General features: G+C 40.8%; 2 protein-coding genes across 2 annotated transcripts; one reads left to right on the plus strand and one right to left on the minus strand.

The window, feature by feature from the left end:
* Positions 1–2435: 2435 nt before the first annotated feature.
* nrros (negative regulator of reactive oxygen species) lies at positions 2436–4847 on the plus strand (the record flags this gene model as incomplete). Its single annotated transcript, XM_032503698.1, has 1 exon — positions 2436–4847. A coding segment is annotated over one exon (1983 nt), but the record flags the coding sequence as incomplete, so codon positions are not given.
* Positions 4848–13202: 8355 nt separating this feature from the next.
* sh3glb1a (SH3-domain GRB2-like endophilin B1a) lies at positions 13203–26800 on the minus strand. Its single transcript, XM_032503699.1, has 9 exons — positions 26530–26800; positions 25896–26037; positions 24941–25069; positions 23913–24046; positions 22197–22289; positions 17702–17791; positions 16474–16574; positions 15402–15639; positions 13203–13624 (listed from the first exon to the last, which is right to left on the minus strand). The coding sequence occupies exons 1-9, from the start codon at positions 26590–26592 to the stop codon at positions 13517–13519; spliced, it is 1098 nt and encodes a 365-aa protein (XP_032359590.1). The 5' UTR covers positions 26593–26800; the 3' UTR covers positions 13203–13516.
* Positions 26801–27635: the final 835 nt, after the last annotated feature.

The raw sequence follows: 27635 nt of genomic DNA on the forward strand, positions 1-27635 counted from the left end.
CTTGCACAGCTACCAGAACACTTACAACTTTCAGAGAGGTTGCTCACATCACATCTACGTCATCAAGCTCTGTCGGAAGCTGCGCATTAACGCTCAGCCATCACCGGAAAAGTACTTCTAAATATCCTTCACTGGTCTCTGACCAGAGCTACGGGATCTGTTGGTCCATTTCTTTAACTGTCTACTATATGTCCCAATTAGACGTCCGATGGTCTTGTTCGGCAACATTGGCGCTAGAGTCTGTGGCGTGGCAGTGTTGACTTACGTAGCATCAACCTCTGTAACGCATTCTGATGCCTCCAATACACAATACAATTGGAGGTACCTGTACATTTAGGTGTAAACATGTAAAAGGTCCTACTAGCAAGCCTATGTCTTGCCAAAAGCCTTTTCTTTTTTGTGACCAACCTTGAGTGCCTGGATATGTTATCTTTTATGTCCGTTTTGGTCTTAACCCTTATATTGTCTTCACTTTCGGGACCCTCTCTTATCCCTCGAGTCAAATTGACACGCGACTTATGTGGGTTTTTAAAAAAAATTCTGAAACAAAATTTTACTTCATAATCTATTATCAAATATTGTCTTTATCTCAATTTCAAACAATTGAGATAACATACTGTATATGTTTAGGGAATGTAATCAGTCTCTTGTAGCACACAATTAAAAATGGAAGTGGGATTCATTTTTTTTGTCACAAGGTTATAATTCATGTTAAAAATCCACTATGGGAAAAACATGAGTGGTCATATCCAGAATAATTTTCTGAATTGAGTCAGGAATACATGTTAATCACAGAAAATAAGGTAAGGCCATTGATTTTTCAGGTAGAAAAAATGTATACTATACCATTTTTCTTCTTGTAAAAAATTGAAATGGGTCAATTTGACCCGAATATCATACAAGGGTTAACTGTTCCTCCTCTATTTGGCCATGTCTGCCATTACAATAAATGTTAAGATAACAGAAATCAATCTCACGTTTCCCCTGTCTACATCACAACACACAACCGGCGTTTCTAAAAGTCTTGGCTTGAGTTTAAAAAAATTCTGTTTATGGTGACCTAAGATGTTGTTTGTATAGACACTATGATGTTTGTGTAAAATCTATGTTTGGAAAAAAAAACCTGGGTACATGTGGACAACCCTAAAGCCTTATTCGCACTGATTGGTATTACCCGGTGACATCTAGTCATTTGTAATAATTACTAAGTTGTCTGTAATCTAAATCCCTTGCTAATCGGCAAAGTCTGTAATTTGTCAAGGAAAAATTCCCTCGCCTAAATGATCAACCATATTTTCACCAACACCGAGGTCATGTGATAATATTTCAATCAGGACTTTGGTAAAAATATGCAAAAGGTTTATTTGTTACAAAAGCACAACATGAAACATACAGAGTCTTTGGAGATTAGACGCCATCGCTACTTAAATAATTTATAAGGGGTAGAGAGGCTATGAGTAGGCATAACCCCAGATGGAGTCTAGACACTGGTGGGGGTGAAGGAGCCTGACGCCTGATGGGGGAAGCGGGCCGCTGGAGGAGGACCCAGGGTTCCGTGGATGACGATGACCGGAGGTGAAAGGGTTGCACGCTTTTCCCGAAATGATGACTAACAGCAGCAGAGAGAAGAGCAGATTTAAGCAGGGATGCCATGCTGTGATTGGCTCGTGGAATTTATTCCAACTCTGGTTGAATTAACTAAAAAGAGAACGCCCCAAATCAGCTGATCAGTTTAGGAAGAAAGAGAGAGAGAGAGAGAGAGAGAGCAAGAGAGTGAATGAAGTTTAGAAGTCTTCCTGAAAGAATTCACGCTGATCTTCATGAGTACTTTGCAAATCAACATGCCTGGGATTTGGAGAGGTCGTGTATAATTTTTTCAAGGTTTTTGTTTCTTGTGCACATCTTCTTTCGCGAAGATGGATATGGCATTGAAGGGGCCTGCAAGGGCCGTCTTTCATGACCAACCCAGTCTGGACCACTGCCCGAATGGAGACATCTGTCCCCAAGGACGTTGACCCAGTCCCAATATGATACGGAAACTTGACCCAAGTGCGGTGTGGTGGCCTTGCCCTGGGGCACCTCCGGGTACCCAACCCTCAGGGTTCAGATATGTCAGTAAATTCAAGTAAAATAACAGGCTTTGCTTATCCTTTCCAAATGCGCCACACAAAACTCAGATGTGAGGGGTTAACTTTGAAATTCCACGAAGTTCCCAGATGATACCAATCCCGTGCGAATAGGGCTAATGGGTCTACAGCTAGTGTGGCTAAAAACTAAGACCCGTGGTAAAATGTGGATTTTAAAAAGTGATATGAGAGGTTAAACAAACCTTAACAACCTACACAAGAGTAATAAATTCAGCCTTTTAAATTAAAAATGCTAACATTTCTCTCCCACAGAGAGACATACTATCCACGAATACATACACATAACTGTATGTGGTCTTCTTTTCTCTGCAGATACAAAGAACTGCTCTCTGCAACAACGGCAAGCTTTCCGCTGTGCCTGCAGGACTGCCCGACAACCTAGAGGAGTTCCAGCTCAACTACAATCACATTCAAACACTACAGGACAACTCTCTCCTCCGTTACCCCTCATTAAACACCCTGAGCTTAGCTTGTAATAGTTTAGAGAAATTAGAATCAAACACTTTTCAAGGCACAAAATTGTTAGAAAGCCTTAATTTAGCAAATAACAATCTTCAAAATGGCTACCAGGAAACCAGCCGCGCATTAAAGACTCTTCCCAAGCTCAGAGCTCTGGATCTCTCTGAGAATGAGCTTGATGACGAAATGGTGGCCACTCTCCTCCAAAATCTGACGTCCCTGGAGTACCTCAATCTTTCGGGAAACTTCTTGCGGAGACTGGATGAGACGTCGTTCAGAGATCTTTACCAACTCAAAGAGCTCAACCTGCAGAGAAATCTGATGTACGAGATTGACGGCGCCTTCGACAGCAATCCCAAGCTCCAGCGGCTCAACTTGGCCTTCAACTATCTGCATTGCCTGACAGACTTCCACATGACCGAGCTGGTGGTCCTCAACGCCAGCCACAACTTCATCGAGTGGTTCATCTCCAGACAAGACCTCAATGACACGTTCCAGCTAGAGACACTCGATCTGTCCAATAACAAACTGCTCTTCTTTCCTTTCTTGCCCAACCGCAGCCACTTGCGGAATCTTTACCTATCCTACAACAGCATTAGCTTTTACCAACACTTGGCGGACAACAACAGCACATTCCAGAACTCAACCTCAACTGTTGAGTTCTACAATATGAAGAACACAGGCAATGTGACGGCTCAGCTGTGGGACGAGAGCCTTCACGGTGACATCTCCTCTCTAGAGATTTTGGATCTAAGAGGAAACCAGGTGCGCTACTTTCCTCAAGGTTTCATCCAGAAAATGCCTGTCCTGTCTCGACTACAAATGCACACGAACTGTCTGGACACCTTAAATCTAACGTCGGAACAGTTCTCTGGCAGCTTGTACGAATTGGACATTAGCAACAACAGGCTGAACCAGATCGCAGCAGATGGAAGTACGCTGACGACTCTTGGCAATCTGACGTACTTTAACCTTAGCCTGAACAATCTTGGGAGGTTACCGTTGGGATTATTTTCCTCATTGCCAAGCCTCAGGTCAGTGGATCTGAGTTATAACAACGTTGACATTTGCCTTCGTGAGGAAGCTAATACCAGTACAGACTCTAGCTCAGCTTGCATACATTGGAAAAACGTTGTATCCCTGAAACAGCTTTACCTCAGGGGATGCAACCTCAAAAGAATCTCATCGTCTACATTCTCCGGGTTGTCTCTAACGCACTTGGAACTGTCCGACAACCCCGGACTCATTGTCCAAGAATCAATACAAAGTCTCAGCAGAACGTTACAGCAACTAGGTTTAGGAAATACTCAGATACAAGACTTTGACTTCTCCCGTTTCCAAGCTCTGAAGTCTTTAAACGTTTCAAGTAACTCCCTTGCCCATCTTCCCTCTTCACTTCTAAATCTCGACCTGGAAGTGCTGGATTTGAGGGACAACAGACTGTCCACTATTTCCTCAGGTCAGGCTAACGCATTAGCCCTGAAACTGCACACTGTTTTCCTCACTGGAAATCCGTTTAACTGCTGCCAGACTGAATGGTTCAGGACATTTGAAACAACAAAGACTATCAATATGGTCGGACAATCAGACATCGAATGTGAGGATCTGATCCAAACAACACACAGAGTGGAGCACTTCCAGCCATCATTGTGTTTGGTGAAAGGTGGTGAATCCATACTCTGGTACATCCTGCTTTTCGTACCCATCTGTCTTTTTTTGGTGGGCAGTTCGATTATTGTTTTCCTCACCTTCAAGCCCCAAATGCTACAAAAGTCAATCAAAAAGAAGTGTTTGAAGCCCACATCTTACTGAAACTTTATAAACCCCTAACCAAACCACATTTTGTAAAGTACATTATTAAGAAATGTAACTGAATGTAGAGCTGGGCTATAGAGGTCATTTCATATCTCTATAACGAGATAAATCACAATATAGCATGTCAAAAGAACCACAAGGTAAAGCCTATTTTTGAATACTCTTGTTCGAACACTTAAGCGTTTTCTCATATTATTAAGAACTTTAGTGCAAAATGAACATGACCGTGTAAATTGAAATTATAACAGCTATTATAATATTCAGCTATACACTGACTACCCATGCAAACAAATAGTGTGATGTAAAAACAAAACCGCAATCTTCAAATGGTCAGATTTACAGAGTTAGTATGTGCTAGTCATTATCAATTTAGACTACGTAAATGTGTATCACGTTCTCTCGAGATATGATTTCAGCATGATACAATTACATTGAACAAAGACAAATCATCATACTGGATGCTTGCCCAGCCCTAACTGAATGTATGTTGGAAATAAATTCAATTTATTATAAAACTGTCTCCAATGATGAAGGAACAAGTCTCTGTACGTAAGTAATGGGGGATTTACTTTTTCACATTGTTGTGCTGTTGAAGTGCGGTTCAAACCAGACCCTCAGCCTGATACCTAATGTAAAAATGTGGCTGTGTGTGTGTGGCTGTGTGTGTGTGTGTGTGTGTGTGTGTGTGTGTGTGTGTGTGTGTGTGTGTGTGTGTGTGTGTGTGTGTGTGTGTGTGTGGTGTGTGTGTGTGTACATATGCAGAAGTAATGTTATGCAAGCTGTAGCTATAAGCAGCAAAGGAAACATGAAATTTCCTGTTTTGCTAAGATGTGCAGGAACTGCCCAGTTCAGTATCTCACAGAGGGGGTCTGAGGTTTCCTTCCCATCGGGGGGGGGGGCGGGGGGCGGGGGGGACACAGATGCAACATAGACATAAAATTCCAGTGTGTCAGTACTCATGAGGAATTCATTTCGACCCACATATTGATACGTGCTGATCCGTGCATTCTGCATTCTGCATTTAGCAGCAATGACAGACCATTACGTTCAGGCTAAAGTCTACAGATATCATTAAACACCTTCCAAACAAGGGCCTTCTTAACTTATCTACCTTTGTGTGTATGTGTTGTTGTTGCTAAGGGTTAGGAAGGTTGGTAGATCAGTGTGTAGCTGTGCAGAGTGCCGAGGCCTAACCAGAAAGTAACCAAAATACCGCTGTGGTGATGTTCAGGGTCATGGTGGTTGGAACATAAAAAGAGAAACCGGAGTGAAGCTGTGTCAAAGCTCAGAAACACCATAATTTTTTACATATCTTTTATGACATGACATCATCAGAGCCAAAACATGTTTTTGGGTGTTTATCTGCAGAACAAGGAGGATTAGTTCAAAGCATGCGCATGGGTTCAACTCAGGGCATCAGTTAATACAGATAAACTGGCTTGAGACTTGAAGGTTTCGGATTTGAATATCTTTAAGCAGTTCTTAAGAGTTAGTGTGAACAATGACTCATCCTGAACTTCTGGATTTATGTTGATTGGCGAATTGAAACCAGTGTAAGTCTATTTTGAAGCAAAAGTACGAGCAAATATTGTGTGGCATGGTGTTAGCTGGTTGGATTTGCATTGAGAGATGATGTTATGGAAAGTTCCCCATGCCTATCTCTATGTATGGGAAAGGGTATGTGACGATGTGGGGGAATTCTATGGGAATTTAACATATGGGGGTGTATACTTATGCCCCCTGTATTTTAAGGAAGAACATTTATTTATTTACTCTACAATATTTATTCACAAAGAAAATTGGTGTCCCTAAAGGACACCAATGGATTTTCCTAATTTTTTTTAATCAAGGCATTAAGATCAATTTCGAAAATGTGTTTTTTTTTATTCCTCTTTTTAATCAACTTTAGCATGGGTGTGTACTTATGCAAGTCACTGCATATATTTGTATATATTGGGTAACATATTAGGCAAGATGACAGAAAACAACTGCCTAAAAAAAGGTAAGAGGGCATTCCCACAACAAGACAGCCAAACTTTGATAACTATGTAGCCAACTTAACATGGTGTATAAATGCATCAGATGTGACTGCACAAGCCATATTCAGTCCATATTCATATTAACCGCCCAGTCAAGTTTGTAGTGTGCACATGGCACAGCAAACTTGGCAAACACAAAATGCCGCTGATTTGTCATTGCAAAACAGCCCAGCTGTTGTTATGGGGTCCGTAGCCTACTTTAAGTGAGTTACCAAATAAAAATAGTTACTCATTATACAGTGGGGTTCAAAAGTTTGGGCACCCCAGGTAAAAAAAAATGTATAAATGTGCATAAAGAAGCCAAGAAAAGATGGAAAAATCTCCAAAAGGCATCAATGACAGATTCGTATTCTACGTCACAAAAAGTTAGATTTTACTTCCATCATTTACACTTTCAAAATAACCAAAAAAAAAAAAAAAAAAAGGGCATCTCATCTTCATTCATTCAAACCTTTATTTAACCAGGATAAAAAACTCCTTGAGATTAAAAATCTCTTTACAAGAGTGTCCTGGCAAGTGGCAGCAGCACGTTTCAGACAGAGACACTTACATGTAAATACATAAACACACTTTCACTCATATTCAAACAACAATGTCATCATAAAATACCAGGGTCCTAAATCAATTTAAAAACAGTGACATACAGACTGCCCTTCTGTAAGGTCCTTTAACAAGCCTTTAAAAGAATAAAATGAGACCAACTCCTTCAAATGGAGTTCATTTGAAGCTGATTCCATGCAGATGGGGCTGCAAAATTAAAAGCCCTTTTGCCAAAGTCAGTGCGGGCTTTAGGGACTGTCAATAAAACAGATCCTGTGAGCGCAGGTGATATGTCCCTGCAGACCTCGGGACAATGTAGGTGTTCAAATAAGGAGGAAGAAGTCCTAATACTGCCTTATAAATAAAAAGATGCCAGTGCATCCAACGCCGAATCGAGAGTGAAAACCACCCGACCCGAGAATACAACAAACAGTGATGAGTGAGAGATTTTAAGTTTGTGATGAATCTCAAGGCTCCATGAAACACAGTGTCGAAAGCATGAAGACACTGGGAGGTTGAATGCATGTATAAATATCACCGTAGTCCAACACAGACAAGAATGTTGCATTTACTAGTTGTTTTTTGATTCAAATGATAAACAAGACTTGATTCTAAAGAAAAAACCTAACTTCAATTTCAGTTTTTTAACTAAATCTGGATATGCATTGTAAAAGACAATGATTGGTCGATGGTAATACCCAAATATTTGTAATGTGACACTTCTTCAATTTCTGTACCAGAAAGTGTACAAATGGTTGGGACATTATTCTTAGTTGATTTCCCAGAGTGAAAGTCATGACTAGTTTTTTAGAGTTTAGAACCAATTTTAAAGAAGCCAGATTATGTTGCAAGATATTAAAGCGGACTGTAAGTTTGTGATTGCTTGACCTAATGCGGACCCAGAACAATAGAGAACAGTGTCATCAGCGTAGTAATGATAGTTTGCATTTTTTATATATTGCAGAGGTTGTTTGTATAAATGATAAAAAGAAGAGGCCCAAGGATTGAGCCCTGAGGCACCCCTTTTGAAATATTTAAGGAGGCAGAAGTAACACCATCTACTTGCACACATTGTGTTCTCCCTGATAGGTAACTGTTAAACCATCCCACTGCTTGTTCTGATAGTCCAATAGAGGTGAGTCTCTGAAGGAGAATTTTATGGTCCACTGTGTCAAAAGCTTTTGACAAATCAATAATAGTGCTGCACAGTGCTGTTTATTGTCCAAAGTCTTGACTAGGTCATTAACAACTTTCGAAACAGCTGTTATTGTACTATGTTGTTTCCTGAAACCGGATTGAAATTCAGTCAGAATATTGTTATTAATAGATAGTCTTTAATTGCATGCTAATGAGTGATTCCATTAATTTAGCTAATACTGACAATTTAGAAATAGGCCTATAGTTATTTATGTTTGCAGGATCACCACCTTTGTGAAGGGGGAGAACATTGGCAGATTTCCAGATGGCTGGTACCTGATTTGTGGCTAAAGAAATTTTGGCATCTGCCAAAATGTGGGCACCCTGCAGAGTCAATACCTCGTACGGCCATCAGCCATGGGTGCTAAAAGTTGCCAGTGTGAAACATGGCTAAGGGAACGGTGTCAGCGTGGGACACGTTGCTAATGTGAACGTTCTAGAACGATGTTACCATTAGTACTGTGTCCAAGTAGAAGTTAGCTAGCAGAAGTGCAGTGTAGATGGTATAGCCCTGGGTTGAGGTTAACTCTGGACGAACTGAATGTAGTATTAAAAAAAGAAATAAGGGCTAAAAATGCAGTGTGAAAGAGTTGTTGTTTTTTTGACGGCTTTGTCGGGCTGTACCGTACGTCTTTGCACAATGGTGCTTTGAGCTAAATGCTGCATGTTGATGGGAGGCTGATGGGAATAGCGTCACTATTGCAACTAATTAGGCATAAATCACCAGCTGTGCCATTCCCAGAACCTAGCGGCTAGCATGGCATTGAAAAAACCACACACCCTTCTAAGTAGTGACAAAATGCCATGACAATGATAATAGCGAGCACATGAGATAAGCAGCCGTTTATCTTCTCACTTCACTTTTTCACCCTGTTTTTACTGTTCTGACTCTCCTGACCACTACTGAAAACTGTTTTTTGCACCCAAACAGGCTCATTTCCCCCTCAAACAGACTAGCCACGTTCTTAGCAGCTGCCCGTGCATCAAGCAGATTTTAAAGAAGTCCAAAATGGCAGAAGTCAAAGTATTTTCTGTGCAACATATGATAGAAAATAAGGAGTGATGAAAGAGGAAGTTGTTTTTTTTTTCAGGATCACTCATCTGATCTGTGAACCGGTTAAGCCTTGCTTTATCTAAGTGGGTGGGGTTATCTTTAGAGAGGTTAAGATTAGTAAAAGTCAGTCAGGTTTCTGAATCCAGAACACTGTAAGACTGAAAAGGTCAGCTCACAAGATGAGGGTTTAGGAGGACAAACGTAAGCCCCACGTATTGGATGTCTTAGTCTTTGTTCTATAGAATAAGCATTTCTAATATTTTTGGTGTCCATTTGTCTCACAAATCGTTTTTCTTTCTTTTTTAGGCTTTTAGCTTGTAATATTACACAAATAAATGGTAACTGGTAACACAGGCTACTATGTTAGAGGTCAATGCCTAGCACGTGGATGGGCCTGTGCTGGAAATGAATATTGTACCATGTAAGCTGATGTACAGGCAGCTTCTTAGTCAACAGGCAGTTTGCAAAACTCCACTTCCTCTTAACCCTTCCTGCTCTTATGACAGGCGAGGGCAAGGCGCTTCACACTGGACTTATTATTCAGCCAGAAGCACTTGATATCAGTTAACAATGGGACTGCCTCAAGACTGCTAAAAAGTGACTTAATGATGAAAAAACAAAAGATATTTCTTGCTAGGTTTTACAGGGTTAGTGTTAGAGAGAAACCCTCACTAAGTACAGCCACTGTTTATTGTTCAGACTCTACCCAGTACAGGATGCTTCGGAAATACCTATATCTTTAAAATCATATTCAAATCTAGAAATTCTTGTCAAAATGGGTCAGAGTTTTGACTTCTTTTCTGGGGATTTCTATGTTGCTGGTCCACAGCTGCGTGCACTGTAGCACGAAGCCCCACTGGGAGTTGTGGAAGTCAGTGGGGAAAGGGTCAGGAGAGAGCCCAAAATAACACCAGGGTAGAGGGGAAGCTACACTTTGCTGTGCTTAACAAATTCTCTTTAAATTTGTCAACAGTTCTATTTATAATTCTTCTACTTATACAGTGGCTTGCATAAGTTTACACACCCATGCTAAAGTTGATTAAAAAGAGGAGTAAAAAAACATCTTTTGGAAGTTGAGCTTAATGCCTTAATTAAACCAAAATAGGAAAATCCAATCTTTTAAGACACCAATTTTCTTTGTGCATGAATAATGTATTGCAGATAAATAAACGTCCTTCCTTAAAATACAGGGGGCATAAGTATACACCCCCCTATGTTAAAGTCCCATAGAGGCAGGTACATTTTATTTTGAAAGGCCAGTTATTTCATGGATCCAGGATACTATGCATCCTGATAAAGTTCCCTTGGCCTTTGGAATTAAAATAATAATAATAACCCCATATTATCCATACCCTTCACCATATCTACAGATTGGCATGGTGTTATTTCAGTTAGCTTAATAGCTGGTTTGATTTGCATTGAGAGATGATCTTATGGAAAATTCCCCATGCCAATCTCTAGGTAGGAAGAACATTTATTTATTTACAACGCATTATTCATTCACAAAGAAAATCGGTGTCCTTAAAAGGTTGGATTTTCCTAAGATTTTTTTTCCCTCTTTTTAATCAACTTTAGCATGGGTGTGTAAACTCATTCAAGCCACTGTACTTTTTATTAATACCCAGCAGGGAAATTATAATTTTTTTCAAGATTTGCTTTAAAAATAAAGTGTATCTGTTTAAAACAAATTAAAGGGATTTTTTTTTTTTCATCAACAAGACAAATCAACCAAAATTATTAACTTTCATTCAGATGATTTGCCGTTGGATCACGTGGGGCATGGATTCCCTGCTCGTGTTTTTCCAACTCATTTGACCTCTTTCACAAGAATTTTGTCCCACCACTTTAGCATGTATACATTGCAAATTTTGTAGTCATGCAAGGGCTTTATTGAGAATCAATGTAGGAGTATCAAAGGAGGCTTTTCCTGGAAAGTTTCCTGTTGGTTTTTGAGTGTACACAATTTGTGTGTTGATGGTTTTGTATGTTGGTCCTTTGTGTATTTTCTATTTTTTTTCCATCTACCCTCATAGCACTACTACCGCTGAATCTAAAATGGCAACTTTCATGCATTACAGACATTAACTTTAATGAAACACGTTCATTTTCGCTAGCTCAGCAATGTGTCTCACATGATTGTGACAAGTGACAGAGTGAAAACATCTCTTCAGTTGTACCAGTCCCAGTTCACACAGATTGATAAGAGTCCCTGTTCTGCCCTCCAGTGGTTCCACCAGGAATCTAAAAACTCAACCAAGTCAGCTGTGAAAGCCTCTTTTTTTTGCTCAACTGCCAAAAACGTCTATTTACATTGCTATAACAAAAACCTTAAAACAAATCAGTGATATTTTATTATTTTAATGCATCATATTGTATATTATTTTACAATTGAATGCTATCTTATCAGTTACACACAAAACAAAAAGCAGCAATGTAATAATATACGTTTATCTCCCAGAATGTAACAAGACTTTTTTTTTTTTCCTTTCTTTTTTCTTTTTTCAATGTGGAGTGAAAATTCAGGTTTAGGGGGAAACTGATGTCAGAGAAGTCAAAATAAAGTTCATGTTCTTGAGACATTTTCTTGCACGCCAAGTGGACTAACACCAGAGATCGGTGGTCTTCAAATTTTTTTTTAAGCCTAAGACCCCTTAACTGACAGAGAGACGCAGCAGGAACACCCTACTACATGTTGTATAAATTGAAGTTGCACATTAATCTGGGCCTACAATAACATGCAGGGCGGCCCAAAGCCTTTATACATACCTTTTTTGCATAGAATACTTAGATATTCCAATTTTTATTCAAAATGTAATAAATTACAGTTTAATGTTAAAACATACATGTGGCACAGTGAGTCCTTAGGATGAACTGGATCTGTGGATGGCTACCTTAGTGACTGCCTGACCTATAGGCCAGTAAGCCCATCATCAGTAGGGATTTATATTTGATAATATGTTGGATTCATGTTATGTCAAATAGTAACAATAATTTGGCAGCCCCCCTGCATTGACTCTGACGACCCCTCTGGATGTTGAAGATCTGTGCCAGAGACAATAAAATGTGTCACAAATTGTGTATTTATGAACAATTCACAAATTAATAATTTAATCAGAGACAACAGCTGCCGTGGAAAAGGCTGTGTTCCAATTGTGAATAAGTTAAACAGAAGTAATAGGGTTCAACATTAAGAGAGGAGACTGAGTCGACTCAGTCTCAATACTGCTGGTTCAGCTGCAAAAAAAGGCAAATGGTTTGAGAAAGATCTATTCAGTGCGATAGGCACTTAACGTCGTTTGGCGTGTACGGTTTGTAACTGTCATCAATCAGACGTACTGGAACAATGTGGTTAACTGTCCAGTGTGGCTCATGTGAATAAAGCAATACGAACAGCTACTGCACCATAAGATTATCAATTATAAAAAAAAGAGACTTAAAAATCAGCATCACTCTCCACCTCAAACTGAAGTGCTTTTTTTTTTTTTTCAATATCTACTGTATCACAGGGGAGAGAAATAAAACTGTCACATTAAAAGCATTTAAGGTCACCATCTGAAATCTATATTGTAAACTATTTTAAAGGTGCTCTAAGCGATGTTAGGTGACGTTACTTCTTGTTGAAGTATTTTCAAATAAGATTAGCTTTGCCCCTCCCTCCTCCTCCTCATCTGTCCCCTCCCCCTCCTTTCTGTGCTTCCGCATCCTAACCCCCCACCCCCAAATCCTTCTTGTCGGTTATTGGCTGGAACACTGGAACGCTGTTTGCGTAGGATTCGTGGTGCAGGTGGGTGTAGTTTGGTTTTGTTGCCGTTTGTAGACCCTGGGCTGTCTACAGAGACCACGTTTTTTCACAGTGTGTTCTGGGGACAGGCAGCTCGTGGATAGTGAGGAGATGTTTCCAACAAATGATGTAGCCTAAAACACATGGGACATCGCTTAGAGCACCTTTAGGTTACAGTTTGGGAGATGTTCAGGCACATGTTGCAGATTGCTTGGCATCAAACACAAAGGCAGGGAAGCAGGTTTTAGAAATGTACTGCAGTTGCATACAAACATGTTAGGGATTGTGGTCCATTTTCCTTTCCTATCACTCAGATTTGTTCAATCCGGCGCAAGTCTGCTAAAACTGAGACTCCTTTTCATAGAAATACAACTCACTCTAAAATGACTGAATGGAAGAGGAAGTGAGGCCAGTCCCTGCAACACAATATAAATATGACATCACAGCTGGTTACAGAGGGCTCGAAAATGGGGGGTTGTGGGCCTCAGTTAAGCAGCTCCAGGTAAGTGATGGGCACTTTGCCCTTCTGGTTGCCTCGCTCGCCCATCAGCCAGTCTGAGTCCATGCCAGGGACGCTGCTCACTGTGATCACCTGCAAAGACAGGGGTACAGTGTTTTTAATTGTATTAAAGGTCCCTTATTGTAAAAAGTTAGATATGTTTTTTATTATATTACAAAGCAGGTTGAGGTGCTATATAAATACTGTGAAAGTATCAAAACTCTCAATCCACAAGGAAAAGCACACAGCCCGTATTTAGACACCGTGCCTTTAAACGAGCCACCAGGACCTCTGCACGGTTGTGATGTCACAAATCAATACACGTATAAAGTGCCACTACTGTTATTCACCAGTTGCAACAACAGTGCCGAGACTCAGAGAGCGAAAATATGGAAGACCCAAAAACATTGACCAACCGGAGAAGATGTAAATGTAAATGTGCTGTATTTATATAGCGCTTTTCTAGTCTTAACGACTACTCAAAGCGCTTTTACATCATACAGGATACATTCACCATTCACACACATTCATACACTGTGGCCGAGACTGCCGTACAAGGTGCCACCTGCTCATCATTTAAACACTCACACACATTCACACACCGATGCGCAGCACCGGGGGCAACTCGGGGTTCAGTGTCTTGCCCAAGGACACTTCGACGTGGGACTGCAGGGATCGAACCACCAACCTTCCGATTGGCAGGCAACCGCTCTACCACTGAGCCACAGCCGCAGAAGACTGGGCTTTTTTGGAAGATGGGCTTAAAGAGACAGGCGCTACGGAGCGTTTCAGATGGAGGGTAAAATACAGGTACAGTATATTCCCAAGGACAGTATGAGATAGTGTTTGTTGAACATTTAAGCGTGTAGACATGTTCTACAGAAACCCAAAATACAAGTGTGAAGCTGGAAATTAGCGGAGTATGGGAACTTTAAACGTCTCCGGTTCTATTTAAAAGGTACACTATCGTCCAATATCAATGCAACATCATCAAGGCAAATCACTGGCATAGCAAACGTTTACATGTCAGCCCACTCTGTAGCAGTCATCAACATTACAAGGTTTCTAAAAGGCACCACACTTATGGAGTGCTTGGTAATAAAAAATCCTGCTATTTTCAAAGACAGTTTGGGTCACGCAGTTGGCTCGCCAAATGCAAGGGCAGAGTGGAAAACGTTCCTAAATGTGTGTATTGGAACCAGTGACGTAATGCTGGTTCATTGTTAAGTCAACCACGAGCTTGTAATGGAAAAGGGAGAGGCTGATGTTCCGCTACTGAACAGGAACTGCTCCACTGTAGTTTGGGTTGAGACTTGGCTTCCTAAATTTGTTAAAATGCTGATTCTTATATTAAAAACAAAACTGGAAAAGAAACTACAATAAAAGACAAAAAAAACAAATGGAAACAATAGAGTCAAGCAATAAAGGAAAAACTTAATATTGAATATTATTATTAATATTATTGAATGCCGCACAGTGCCCTGCTATGCCATGAACTACTACAAAGAACTGCAACAAACTACTATTTTTTCTATTTTTGTTATTTCCACTAACCCCAACCGGCCCGTCAGACACCGCCTACCAAGAGCCTGGGTCTGTCCGAGGTTTCGGCCTAAAAGGAAGATTTTCCTCGCCACTGTCGCACTGTTGCTTGCTCTGGAGGAAACTACTAGGTCTAGACCTACTCTATCTGTAAAGTGTCTTGAGATAACTCTTGTTATGAATTGATACTATAAATAAAATTGAAATTGAAATATATAAATATAAAGTAATATTGAAATCGTTCTTAAATTCTCTTAAAAAAAAAAAGTTCTTAAAAAAGTCTCTACAGTCATAACACATATTGGAGCAAAGCTGGTTTCAGGCTCACCTCATCAGCCAGCAGGGAAAGCTCGCTGCTGCTGGCTGCATCGTAGTCGTAAAGCACGCGGGCTTTGCGGCTGCCGTTGGAGCTGCGCAATTCACTGAATCCGCCCGATGCCGTCGAGCTGCCGTGGCCCGCAGACACACTGGGCAGGGAGGCCGACACCGGGATGGTGGGCACGGAGATGCTGCTGGCTCCGCCCGACACCGACGACTGGTTGTTGTTGGAGAATGACGAGGGGAAACTGGCGGGAGGAAGGGGAGACAATTAACACTGGGAGAATGAGACAAAGCCGACTTCTCGGTTTAAAGTTTACGCAAACCTACATGAACTTGCCCTGCTTTGATTTTCATCACAAAAAAAGGATGAGAAGAACCTTTGACAACAATACTTTTGTTTACAGGAAGAGTTTCTAACAGTAACACGGTCAATTACCCAGTTGGAAAGAAACTGCTGAAAATAACAGCAAAAGGCCGTAAGGAAGATCATATTAAAGTGCTCATATTATGCTTTGTCCCTTTCCTTTATTGTGTTATATATCTTTTTGTGCACGTTCTAGGTTTGCAAAATGAAAAAGCCCAAAGTCCCGCCCCCCAAAGGGACTTACCTGCTCCAACAGAAAACACTGTTCATAAACAGCTCTATTGTAGTCCAGCCTTTACTTCCGTGACATCCCTTTGTAACATACGTTATAATGCTTGCCTAAATGCTAGCGTGGCTCGCCCTCATACTCTGCTTCTGACTGGCTAGTAGTCTTTACCTAGCTACTGTGCATGTGTTAACTCCCAACAACAATGGAGCAGACCTGAGATGTCTCACTGTAGTTAAACCAGAGAGCTCAACACACAGGGTGAAAAGAGGAGCTGCAGCAATGTGCAGTACAACAAATGATGCAACAGATGAGTGCTGCGCTTGACCCGGGTATCTCAGGAGAGCTGTCTTCTCTGTGGCATTACCGGTTTTGTGAACTGCTTGGAAAAACTGCCAGCCAATGCAGCGTGATACCAGAGTTAGAGAGAACTAGTTGTGTAGAGTTATTCAGGACAAAAGGAAGGAAAAGGGGATAGTGGTATTTCACCTGCCCAGCTGCTTTTGGAGATCCACCATGTACTGGTAACACTGTGCGTAGTATGTAGCCTGGGCCTCCACAAAGTCATTCAAGCAGCGTAGGTGGTGTGCCTGGCAATGCACAAGGACAGATGGAAGAGAATAATATTGAAAGCTTCACCAGTTTCTATCAAACTTTTCACCTGTTAAACTCAAGGTTTACACAAGGCAAATTCAATTACTTTCTTAGCCTAACTAGGTTTATGTTTTAATTAGTGCTGTCAAACGATTAGAACATTTAATCGCATTAATGTTATAGTTGACGCGCAATTTATCACACATTTTTATCTATTCTAAGTGTCCCTCGATTTCTTTTTGTCAAATTATTTTTTATGGAAAAGTGGATCCGCTTTCTTTGACCAATTGTTTTTTATTGAAAAAAACATTGGCATGTAACCTACTGTAGTGTTCAATTACACACGTAACATTCTCACTTGGAGCAAATCTCTCACACAGTGTAACACTGTCCATCAATGAAAGGGTGAACAAATACTTTGACCGGGGGTGTGGGAATTGGCATCAGCTGTGTGCTTGGCCATCAGGTGGTATTTCAGACTGGACGTGCTGTGATGATCGCTCAGTTCACGACGACAAAACACACCGATCACTTTGGTCTTGTCAATGGAACCATTTGGCAACTTTTAAAAAGTAAACTTTCCATTCAGAATCTTCTTGGCGTCCATTTCAGCGTCTCGCACTCGCCATTCACTCAAAATGTAACGTTACTACTCTTTGGTCGGCTCTCAAGCCCAAACGGCGTGTGTGCGGCGTGCCTGTTGTTTTGTTTCTGCTCTAGCTAGATCCGGTGTGGTGTTGTAGTTTTTCTAACGTTACTAGTTGTTGCAACAGCATGTTACAAAAAAAAAATACTAAGTTTGCTAGGCCAATAAGCACGTTAATCTTGCAAAAAAAAAATGGACGCTGTTGAAATGGGTTTGCATTAATGCCGTTAACGCGTTTAACTGACAGCACTAATTTGGAAGTTAGATTTGCGTGTTTCTACAACACACCTTGTCGTCTTAAATAGCAGCTGCACCAACGTTACGCAGCAAAATCAGACATTTCTGCTACCTAGAACCAGCCGCACTGCAACAATACCCTTCAATGCTATTTGTTTCATGATTGAATGATCATTAATTATTATTAAAGCATACGCCTGAGAAGCTGGAGGGTGTGCTGGGCTTAACCGGGCTACCTACGTGGGTGCTGCTGACGCCTTCTAGCAGCAGGCGGGTGATCTCTGCCTGCCGGTCAAACTCACTCTGGGTCATCCTCAACTCCTGCTCTGCCTGAGAATGAAGAAGCAAAACTAGATTTTCAGAGAATAACACATCACTATACAGACATATGTATCTCGGTTGGAGAAATGATGATGATCCCAATGAGCAAAACCAAGCTTTACAGACCAAAAGACTTGCACACAATTTAAAAATGAGAGTGAATGAACAAGCCTCAGACTAACAAATTGGTATGCTGATATCCTCTTTTTGAAACGGAGGCCAGTATGTAATGCCACCTCTGATATGCAATATTATCTGTATTTAAATAAAGTGTTTGTGTATAAAGCTGGTTGCCATCTTGGGGGGGGGGGGGGGGGGGGGAACCCACATCAAATACAATTGTTCTCTTGGCATGGAAATGAACAAATTGATGTAAACTGAATATCAACATTTATCATCAGTTAGTCCCAAGGAAATGCATTAAAAAATAAAAAATACAGATGGACAGTTCAATCAACCAAATGAGAAAATGATGCCAGAGGCTGAATATGTGCGTATGACATATGAGTTGAGTGGGCCCAGACCAGGGAAGTCAGAGGCCAGGGAAAAGGACACAACATCTGAACATGTTGTTTCTGTTCCCTTTTCCTCATAATGAGCCAATATGAGATCTGTGGAACAATGGCTTGTTGAGACTTGCTAACAAGTCCAATAAACATATGGTTTGGAGACGAGACTGACCGGGACAATGGCCGCACTGTCCTGAACTCTCTATAGCTTACATTAGAACCACAGAGAGAACATCCACAGTGTTTGGTTCTTGTAGGACTCGTCTCCAAGGATCTAAAGTTTTTTCCAAGAGGTACGACAGTCTGTTTCATGGAGGAGATAGAGAAAGCTACAGACAGCAGCTGTTGACACTGCTACCAAGGGGTTTGGTGTGTGTGTGTGTGTGTGTGTGTGTGTGTGTGTGTGTGTGTGTGTTCAATTCAAAGATGACTCCAACATTCCACTCACCTCTGTCACTTCCTCTGCTCACATCTGCTGCTTTGCGTTTTTTGAAAACAGTGACACAGTAGTTAGAGCTACAGCTGCTGCAGCCAACACAACACATCCTCACACACTCTGAGTTGGTGTTTGTGTGTGTGTGGTTATGTTGAGGGGGGGAGGAACGGTGGCATGCTTCAACAAAATCAAAACATGAATATTCCCAGCACAGACTACAATCTACATCTCCTTTACTTAGGTTCTCTTTCAAGAGTAAACTAGTTCACTCAGCAACATACTGCACATTTATTTGTATGGACCGTGATAAGACGCCACAGGGAGAACTTGGCTCTGAATAAAATAATAGTTATTCAAAGAAGGATGGAAATGAGGCTCACTGGGTCTCAGTTAGATGGCTTCTTTAAGCGTCTGCAGAAAATTGGGCCCAAAAGCCACTCACTTATTCTACATGCTCTGAAGACGGCAGCCAAATAGCTTTGCTGGGATACTGGCCAGAGTTTTAATGACCCTCCATGAGGCTGACATTACGCTGTACTGTTCAGTGATCCTGCTTCTAGTAGTATTAGAATATCAGCAACTTAGTTTGTCTCGTCTGTTATCTTACTGGCACAGACAGACAGACAGACAGACATAGCAATAATAATGCGACTGTGCAATACATTTGACTATTTATTCTCTTTAACTACTTCTCATGGGTCTGTAACATTATTTTTTCAGCTATAATGGCATCAGGCTGCGACTCAAAACCGTTTCTGCCTTCTCTTATCTTTTCATTTTTAGTTATACTAAGCCTTAAGGAACTTTTAACCATGGTGTTGTCCTCCTGTTTTGTCTGTAAAGTATAAATGATCACCCCATCCTGTGTTATATCTTCTTAGCCAACTTCATTCCAACCTATTACCACTAGTGTTACATTTATTGCTGGAATTCCTGGTCAATAAACCTCATTAATATTAACTTATACCTCCTTTCTGAGTTTAAAAAAAGCACATGAATTATTAAATATTTTGACTAATAACTTAAATCAGAGGATGTGGAGTAGATCAGAGTCTGGTATATGTCAACATTTAGTCAAGAAACTGTTTTTAAACCATTTAAAAAAAAAATTCAAATGCTATAAAGTTGAATAAAACCCCCACAATGCAATGAGAGTAATGATCCAATCCTTCATTTTACTTGCAAAAGCGTTGTATTGTGTTGGCAATTTGGTTTTAAGTAACCTGTATTTCTAATGCAGAAACTTTGAAAATGGGTCAAATTTGACCCAGGGACAACAGGAAGGATAAAGTAAATAGGTTCACTAAGATGTTTGAAAGGATGAATTCCTATCTCCAAAAGCCTAATTATGTTTTTAATTGAAAGACTGCAGTTTGTATTTGAGCCCCACAAAAACATTGCTGTCCTTTGTTAGGGACCAAGTATTCCTTATGCATCAAATGGTTTTCCCACGAGTCTTATGAATACTGCATGTTCAATGTTAAATGAGATGCATTTATTTTATTTAGAGAAAAGAAAATTCTAAATAACTGTGCGCGTTAACTTCCGTCTGTGCCCCTAGAGTAAAGTGTGGAGCCCAGGTATGCCAAAGAAAAAGAGATGTTGAACACAGATTTCAGAAGAAAACAGGGACACCATCTCAAGAAAACAACTGTCCAGAAATAAGGGAAGTCTAAACTTCCCATAGCTGCTCATGTGACCGTATGCGAGTCAAAAGAGATAAAATGATCAGCTTTATGTTGTGTAACTTGGTGTGGCAGTTATGACTTGAGTGACTTCAGACAGGGGCAGAGTGGGGAGCAGCTTTTCTTCCTCTGAAGAGAAATTGGCTAATGATTTTACAGAAAGCAGAATTCACTGTTTGGTAATCAGCATTAAAATGACCGGAAGACCTCCAGATGCAAAAAAATGACAGTGTTGCATTGACAAGGATAGTGTGTGTGTGGGTGGGGGGGTGAATATGTATGTGTCTGTTTGTATGTATGAGTGTGTGTGTGTGTGGGTGTCATAGGTGTGATTGGCAAGGACAAAAAAATAGGAAACAAATATTATGCAACCTTGACGCGGCGACAGCATGCAGCCACACCCACACACTATGTACATTTAATAAAATACAGTGCAAACAGTGCACATTGAAAAACAACCTAGCAGTATCTTTTTAGGAAGGCTACTGTATATACACCGTTTGTTTTTCTTTTGAGAAGTTTTTCTTTAACTTTGTGGTCAGTTCGAAGGCTTAGAGTTACTGAATGCGTCTGACCTGCACATTCAGCACGCACGTAATAACAGTACCGTTGATGGGTGATTTAGTTAATACAGGCACTTTAGCTTGTAGGTTTATAGGCAAAATGAAACCTCTTTAAACAGATTTTTATCTATCTGAATATCTTCTTCACTGTGTCTGGAAACAACAACTAATAGTGACTAAGAACATACTATTTGAGAAGCTACAGATTTTTTGTTTCTCCAAATACCTGAGGAAAAATGTCATTAGCACCATATATATAAATTAACTGTTTTAGTTGAAAAGGAAGGTACAGAAATAGTGGCCAAGGTATTGTATGTATAAAATTTCACATGATTTGTTTATGAAATCATGTGTTTTACTACATGTAGTTTTTTAAGCTATTTGTCTTAGTCATTGTCGTGTTTAAAAGGGGCAAATGCCTTAAGGAAACTTAGAAACCTGTTTGGTAACTTCAAAAAAATGTATGTTGGAGCGTGAAGACTCTGGCGTGAACATTGCCGCTTCACAATCCACAAAATTATTATTTGTGTTTTTCAGTAAATTAAGTACCTTAAATTTTAGATTAGGTGTTTCTCAACACATGTCTATCCCCTGCTCTAATTGATCAATTCTAGACTCTGTGCTGCAGCCAGCCTGTGTAACGTACGTTACTCACATCTGTTCGCTGTAGCTCTCTTTCCAGGCTCAAGTTAGTGTGGACCCTATCTAGTGCAGAAAATGGCGCTCTTAAAATATTCCTCACTGCAACTTCTCAACGTCATCTGTACATCGCTCCAGCTTGCATTGCCAACATAAAATACAAATAAAAGTAATGTCCCGTTGTCGGCTTCAGCTAAGAAAGAAATTGTTCGACCACACACGTTAAAAATCCTTAGAACACATCAGATAACCTTCCGCCAACGATTGCAGGCTCTTTGGTGGAGCTCTGTTTTAAATGTAGTTCCATCATGACAAATAAATGGACTACTTGCGGAGTGACATCAAGACATGAATCAGAGGCACAAAAAACGTTGACAGGGGTGAGCGGTCATTATATTTACCAATACGCGACCCGTGCCTTGCACGTACCCCAACCCCCCCTAAAGAAACGATTGTTATTAGGAAGAATCACACCCCTAGTTTGTTTGTGTGTGTGTGTGTGTGTGTGTGTGTGGTGTGTGTGTGTGTGTGTGTGTGTGTGTGTGTGTGTGTGTGTGTGTGTGTGTGTGTGTGTGTACTTACTGCAGCTCTAGCATCAGTCATCCTGGCTTTCTTTAGCCTGGTTTTGGCTGCATCCAAATCCAAACGTTTGACCTGCAGTAGCTTCCTTTCTTTCTGGACACAAATCACAATAAAACCCTCAAAAATTTGAATTCTTCGGTTCGTTCCACACCGTCCTTCACTGTCACAATTGTCTTGCACATGAGAGAAGTGGTGTGCATTTGCGGTCGTCACTCACTTCCCTCACTTTAATAACATTCTTAGCAGAACCACACGTTTATTGGGCAGGGTGTGTGAAGGCATTTGATACAAGGTCTCATTGTGCTGATTACATCAATATCAAACAGGGTTAAATACAGAAGATACTCCTAAATATCTGAGGTAGGTTTCCTCTTCTAACCATATCACTATTTTTTTTCTTTCAACACACCTCTCTGTAATATTTAAAACTCATTTGGTAACAAAAAAAGTGTCTGAACGTCCATATCTTTACAAAGGCCGTCTTCATTCATTGATTTCAGCAGTTGCTAACTTTGGGTTGACTAAAAGCTATCGGATGCTGTAGCTGCTGTTCTAAAAAAGTGTTCCAATGGTCAGCCGGAGAAAAGCTTTAATTCTCAGGGACAGGAAGGTTGCATTAACAAAAACTTAACTGCAGCTCAATAGGGCTGATCAAAGCCAGATCAAAGAAAACAAACAGTGATGATTGTAAAGGCGCTGACACACCAACCCAATAATCGGCCGTTGGACAGTCCGGTGAGGTCGGTGACTCGAGTCCGTTTGGTGTGTTCCGTGCCGTCATCCGTCGGAGGGGCCGTCTGCTTTTATTGTGGCCGAACTGACATGCTGGGTCGAAAGGCCGGCAGTCGGACTCAATGACCAATCTGATTGGTGCAGTGCTAACACGGAAATGCCGAGCGGGGCGAGAGACTAACACGTCTCAAAATCTGACAAAAATCTTTTAAACTGACCTTTGTCAATCCGAAATGAAGACAGACTAAGCAACTGCATGGCCTATTTCTCGCTTAAAATGTTTTCAGAAACACCTTTCAGTGAACTATATCCATAAAATATGAGATCCTTTTCTGAAGGAGCCGCCAAGGCGGTCAGTCTTTGAAATTCCAGAGAAGCCAGACCCACCTGATGTGTTTGTCCAATCAGCTGCCGGTTTTAATCTTTTGGGCAACAACACAGATTAGTGCGGCCTGCTGTTATGGAGAAATATTACATCTTGTGCATGCGCTCATGTTGGCGTCACTTCGGTGTGTTCCGGGGCACTTTTTTGACCAACTCGGTGAGACTGATCAGTCTGACTGCCTTTGGGTTGGTGTGTCAGAGCCTTAATGATCTCAACCCCCCCCAGCAGGCGTCATATTGCTTAGTCGTACTTACAAGTACAAGTCCTGTTGATCGCCTGTAGAAGGAAATCCTATCATAGTACTGTGAGCGCCAGTTTCTATATTTTCTTCAAATAGATACAAGATCTGAAACTATTTTTCCTCTTCCGTAATTTCACTTCACAAAGCAATTAGAAACTTTCGACAATGGTGAATTACATATCTTTAGAACTAACTTCGGAACTGAATTGAGGATGATGGACGGGAGTTGCAAAATAGGGACAGTCACCAAGACTAAACTCTACAGCCAATAGTGCTGAGGGTCAAGTGGCGGATAAAAGTTCAAAGTTCAGTGAAAAGGGAGAGAGATTCTAGACCTGTAGCCAGCCGTGCAACTCACCAGGATGGTTTTGAAGTCGCCCTCTAGGAAGTTTCGGAAAGGTGTCAGGAAGTTGATGGCAGCACTTTGGATTAACTCCCGCTCTGCCCCACCAATCTGCTTCTCCGTCTCACCACATTTTATCAAAGCATTTCCTATAATGGAATGGTCAGCAGCACAAACACAGCTTCAATACCAAAATATATATATAAAAAAAAAAAAATCACATCCCCGGACGGAAGACTGCACAATGTGGCACCACAGTCTAAAGAAGGCCTAAATAGGCCTGTGGAAACGTACAAAGTACTGGAGTTTAAAAGTTGGCAGAAGCCACGGCTGCGACTGAGTAATGACATGAAAGACTGTGGCAGGGGGTGATGCAGATGTTAGAAATCATAACAGAAGAGTGGGGTTCAAATGTTCTCCACAACAACAACACAACCTACTCAAAGTCTACAGTAGACAGAATCCTAGAGTACTCAACCATTTTATGCAAGCTTGCCCAGTAACTAAAGCTTAATAACTAAAAGCTTTCAAATAGGGCTGCACTATCAATCACAATTTTATCGAAATCGCAATATGGAGTAGTGCAATATCCAAATCTTTGGGGACACAATATTTGTTCAAGGGAAAACATGTGTCTGAGCATTCTGAATGAAGTATTGGGGTGCTATGTAGACGTCCCGGCTTACAAATCATATTCTACAGACTGAAGAAAAAAAATCTGTTTGATACGATCGTTGCAAAAAAATAATCACACTGTAATCAATTTAAAAATGTTTACTTTTAATATACTTTAAGTGACAATGAGAATGATACAAAAATGATCATTCCCTCCAATTTAATGAATTGTATCACAATATCAGTCAAAATAATCACAATTAGATATTTTACTCATATGAATTACACAATATTGTAGGGGAGGACTGAGTGCAGCAGGAATCAGCAAAAAAAATAACAAAAACCAATTGATGGTAAATGAGCCACAACCTCGGTTTCCCAGAATTCTGCAGGGGCTAGATGTTCCTATAAGTCCCCGTATTACTCACCGTAGGCTGTGCCAGGACCAAATTCACTTCCTGACTCGATCATAGACTGGCCCAGCAGCTCATGGTTGTTCATTCGCGTTGGGGCTTTTTTCTCCAGTTTCTCGTACACAAATTCTTCTAGCCGGACATCTGCAGATTGCAACGAGAAAACTTAATTACAAAGTCACAAGACTACAGTGAGGTAGCCGAATGCAGGCGGAGAATTTAGAACAGTAGGTCCAAACAGCCTGCCTTATGTTTGCAAATTAAAACCGAAGCTTTCATGATTACAACTGTGCAACATCACGTGGATGAACACCGACAGTTACAGAATGTATGTGGTATGTTGTAAGGATGCATAAAACAAGTAGAACAAATCCAGTTTACAATATAGGACCGTTACACAAGACTGCAACCAGCAGCTGGTCTGTCTGTTGGGTTTGTTGTGCTACAGCAATATGGCATCACAGTGTGAACGGAGGAGGATGCACAGCTGAGCTTACAGACTTCACAGACACCCTACCTGCTGATGTATGTCAAACAACATCTCAGAGACGCTAAGCATCGGTTATCTTACTGGCAATGTACGTACCACTCCTTCATTTAGGCATTTTTTGGAATCATTCAGCTACTCTTCAGTGCAGCTGCTATCGTTTGACAACACATATTTGTTAACCAGATATCAACTTTCAGAGCTGATATTATTCAGATAATAGAGCAGAAATAGCTGATGTACAAAAGTGAAGCATTTGGATGGATTTGGTGGATCATCATTATAATGACTCTACCAGAACATTTATAGAGTGGTAGTACAGATCTATACATGTGGTTTGGGGACTTTCTCCTCATAGAGAGAGGAACACTGAGCGGTTAGCTGCCCTACACTGCTCTGAAAAGGGAAAAGGGTTCCAGTATGATGTCAGCATTTTGTTTGTCAGTCCAGTCAAACTCATCACAGAGAGAACAGTGGTCTTACTTGGGTTGGGCTGTAATAAGACTTCTGTCTGCTTCATAATCCTTTCTGTCCATTGCTTGGTGTTCTCAGCTCTGACCAATAGGTTCTCCAAATGGGCATCCAACTCTGTCTTTTCAGCCTGGCCAAGTTTCTCTTCTGTAAACTGAGAACAGAAAATATCCGGTTAAAGTGTGCACACATAGCTAGTGTTGCCTGGAAACTTTAAATAGTTAAAGGCTGAGGTGTCATGCGAGGCATGTGTGGTGGAAGGTACCAAAGTGAGCCCGCTGGACGGACTAACTTACAAAATAATTGTTATTTGCTTAGCTGCTAATGTTGATGCCTCTATCTAATGGTTCCTGAGGCCTGCTTTGATAGTTAGGTTAAACAAATGTAAAGTGTGACGTTAGCTACAATGGACGCTGTGGTCTCGCAGCTAACGTTACTGTTTGAAAACACTCTGTAGCGTAGCTAACTGCAGCCAACTTTGAAGGATAACGTTATAGAAATGTCTCTCAACGGGGTACTTAGCAACACGGTAGCGTTAGCTCTATAGCATGGGAGCTAACGCTAACCCGACTAACGTCACTTAAGCTAGCAGCTAACGTTGGTTAGCAACAACCTCCACGAACTGACGTTAGACGTTCAAACTTACTTGCACAGCGCGGCTCAGGAAAGTACCCGCATCTGCAGCTAACCGCTTAACATTAAAATCCATGGCACCGCGGGGGAAATAAACACTTTATACAACAATTTGCTTGTCTCACAGTCAAGCTGCCATCCCTATATAAAATGTCATTGAAGCAACTTTTTTGTCGGAGTTCCACCCAGCTGTTGAGCCTGACAAAGACGGTATACAGGACAAGATAGTTCACGTCTCCACCCGTTTCTGATGCTGACAGCTGTGAGGAAAATCTCGCGCAGGCGCATGTCGACAAACGAGATTATGGGAAAATTGTCAACAATAATAATGAATGTCAATAAACTGAAACTTTATTTAGCGTTAGTAAGTGTTAGTGTAGTAAGTGTTGCTGTTTATTACGTAGTTTTTACTATGGGCTTGTAAGAAACAACTTTTATCAGCATAATGTGAGACACAACATACAATTTAATGTTTCATTTAGGAGTGCAGAGGCAAGCGGATTTTGTACTAGTAGAAACACACAGAACTAATCTTTGACAGGGATGTATCATATCCGTGGATCATGTCTCGGCGCTGCTCTGCTCAGGTGCTTCCATTAATCTTTTGTTGCATTTATGTCATGCGGAAATATTTCGTTGCATTCAAGTCATGCGGAAATATCGGAATCGCGGACCGAAAAGTACTTTAGAATATATATTCCACAACAGCATAAATAGGCCTCTAGGCTACAAGTAAGAAACTTCAAAAAAATATATACATGTATACTTAAAATCGTGTGTCGCACAATCCATATATATCCATAAACCACATTCAAAATATGGATAAATCAGAATCAGAATCAGCTTTATTTGCCAGGTACAAGGACACATACGAGGAATTTTTCTTTGGAGCATCGTTGCTCACAATGTGCACTGCTTACACATACAAAACAACCACAACAATGTATACTCACTAATATATACACAAAACATACTTACTCGAAACAGAAACAATGTAGAGGCATGAGTGCAATGAAGAGTTCAATAAAATTATTTCAATGTGGAGCATAGTGCAAAGGATACTGGGATTAATAGTATTATGTCCCTTACAGCAGCAGCTTAACCATGTCAGATAAAGGG

Source organism: Etheostoma spectabile, chromosome 22 (assembly GCF_008692095.1).
Source record: "Etheostoma spectabile isolate EspeVRDwgs_2016 chromosome 22, UIUC_Espe_1.0, whole genome shotgun sequence".
In the NCBI taxonomy this organism is placed as follows: Eukaryota; Metazoa; Chordata; class Actinopteri; order Perciformes; family Percidae; genus Etheostoma; species Etheostoma spectabile.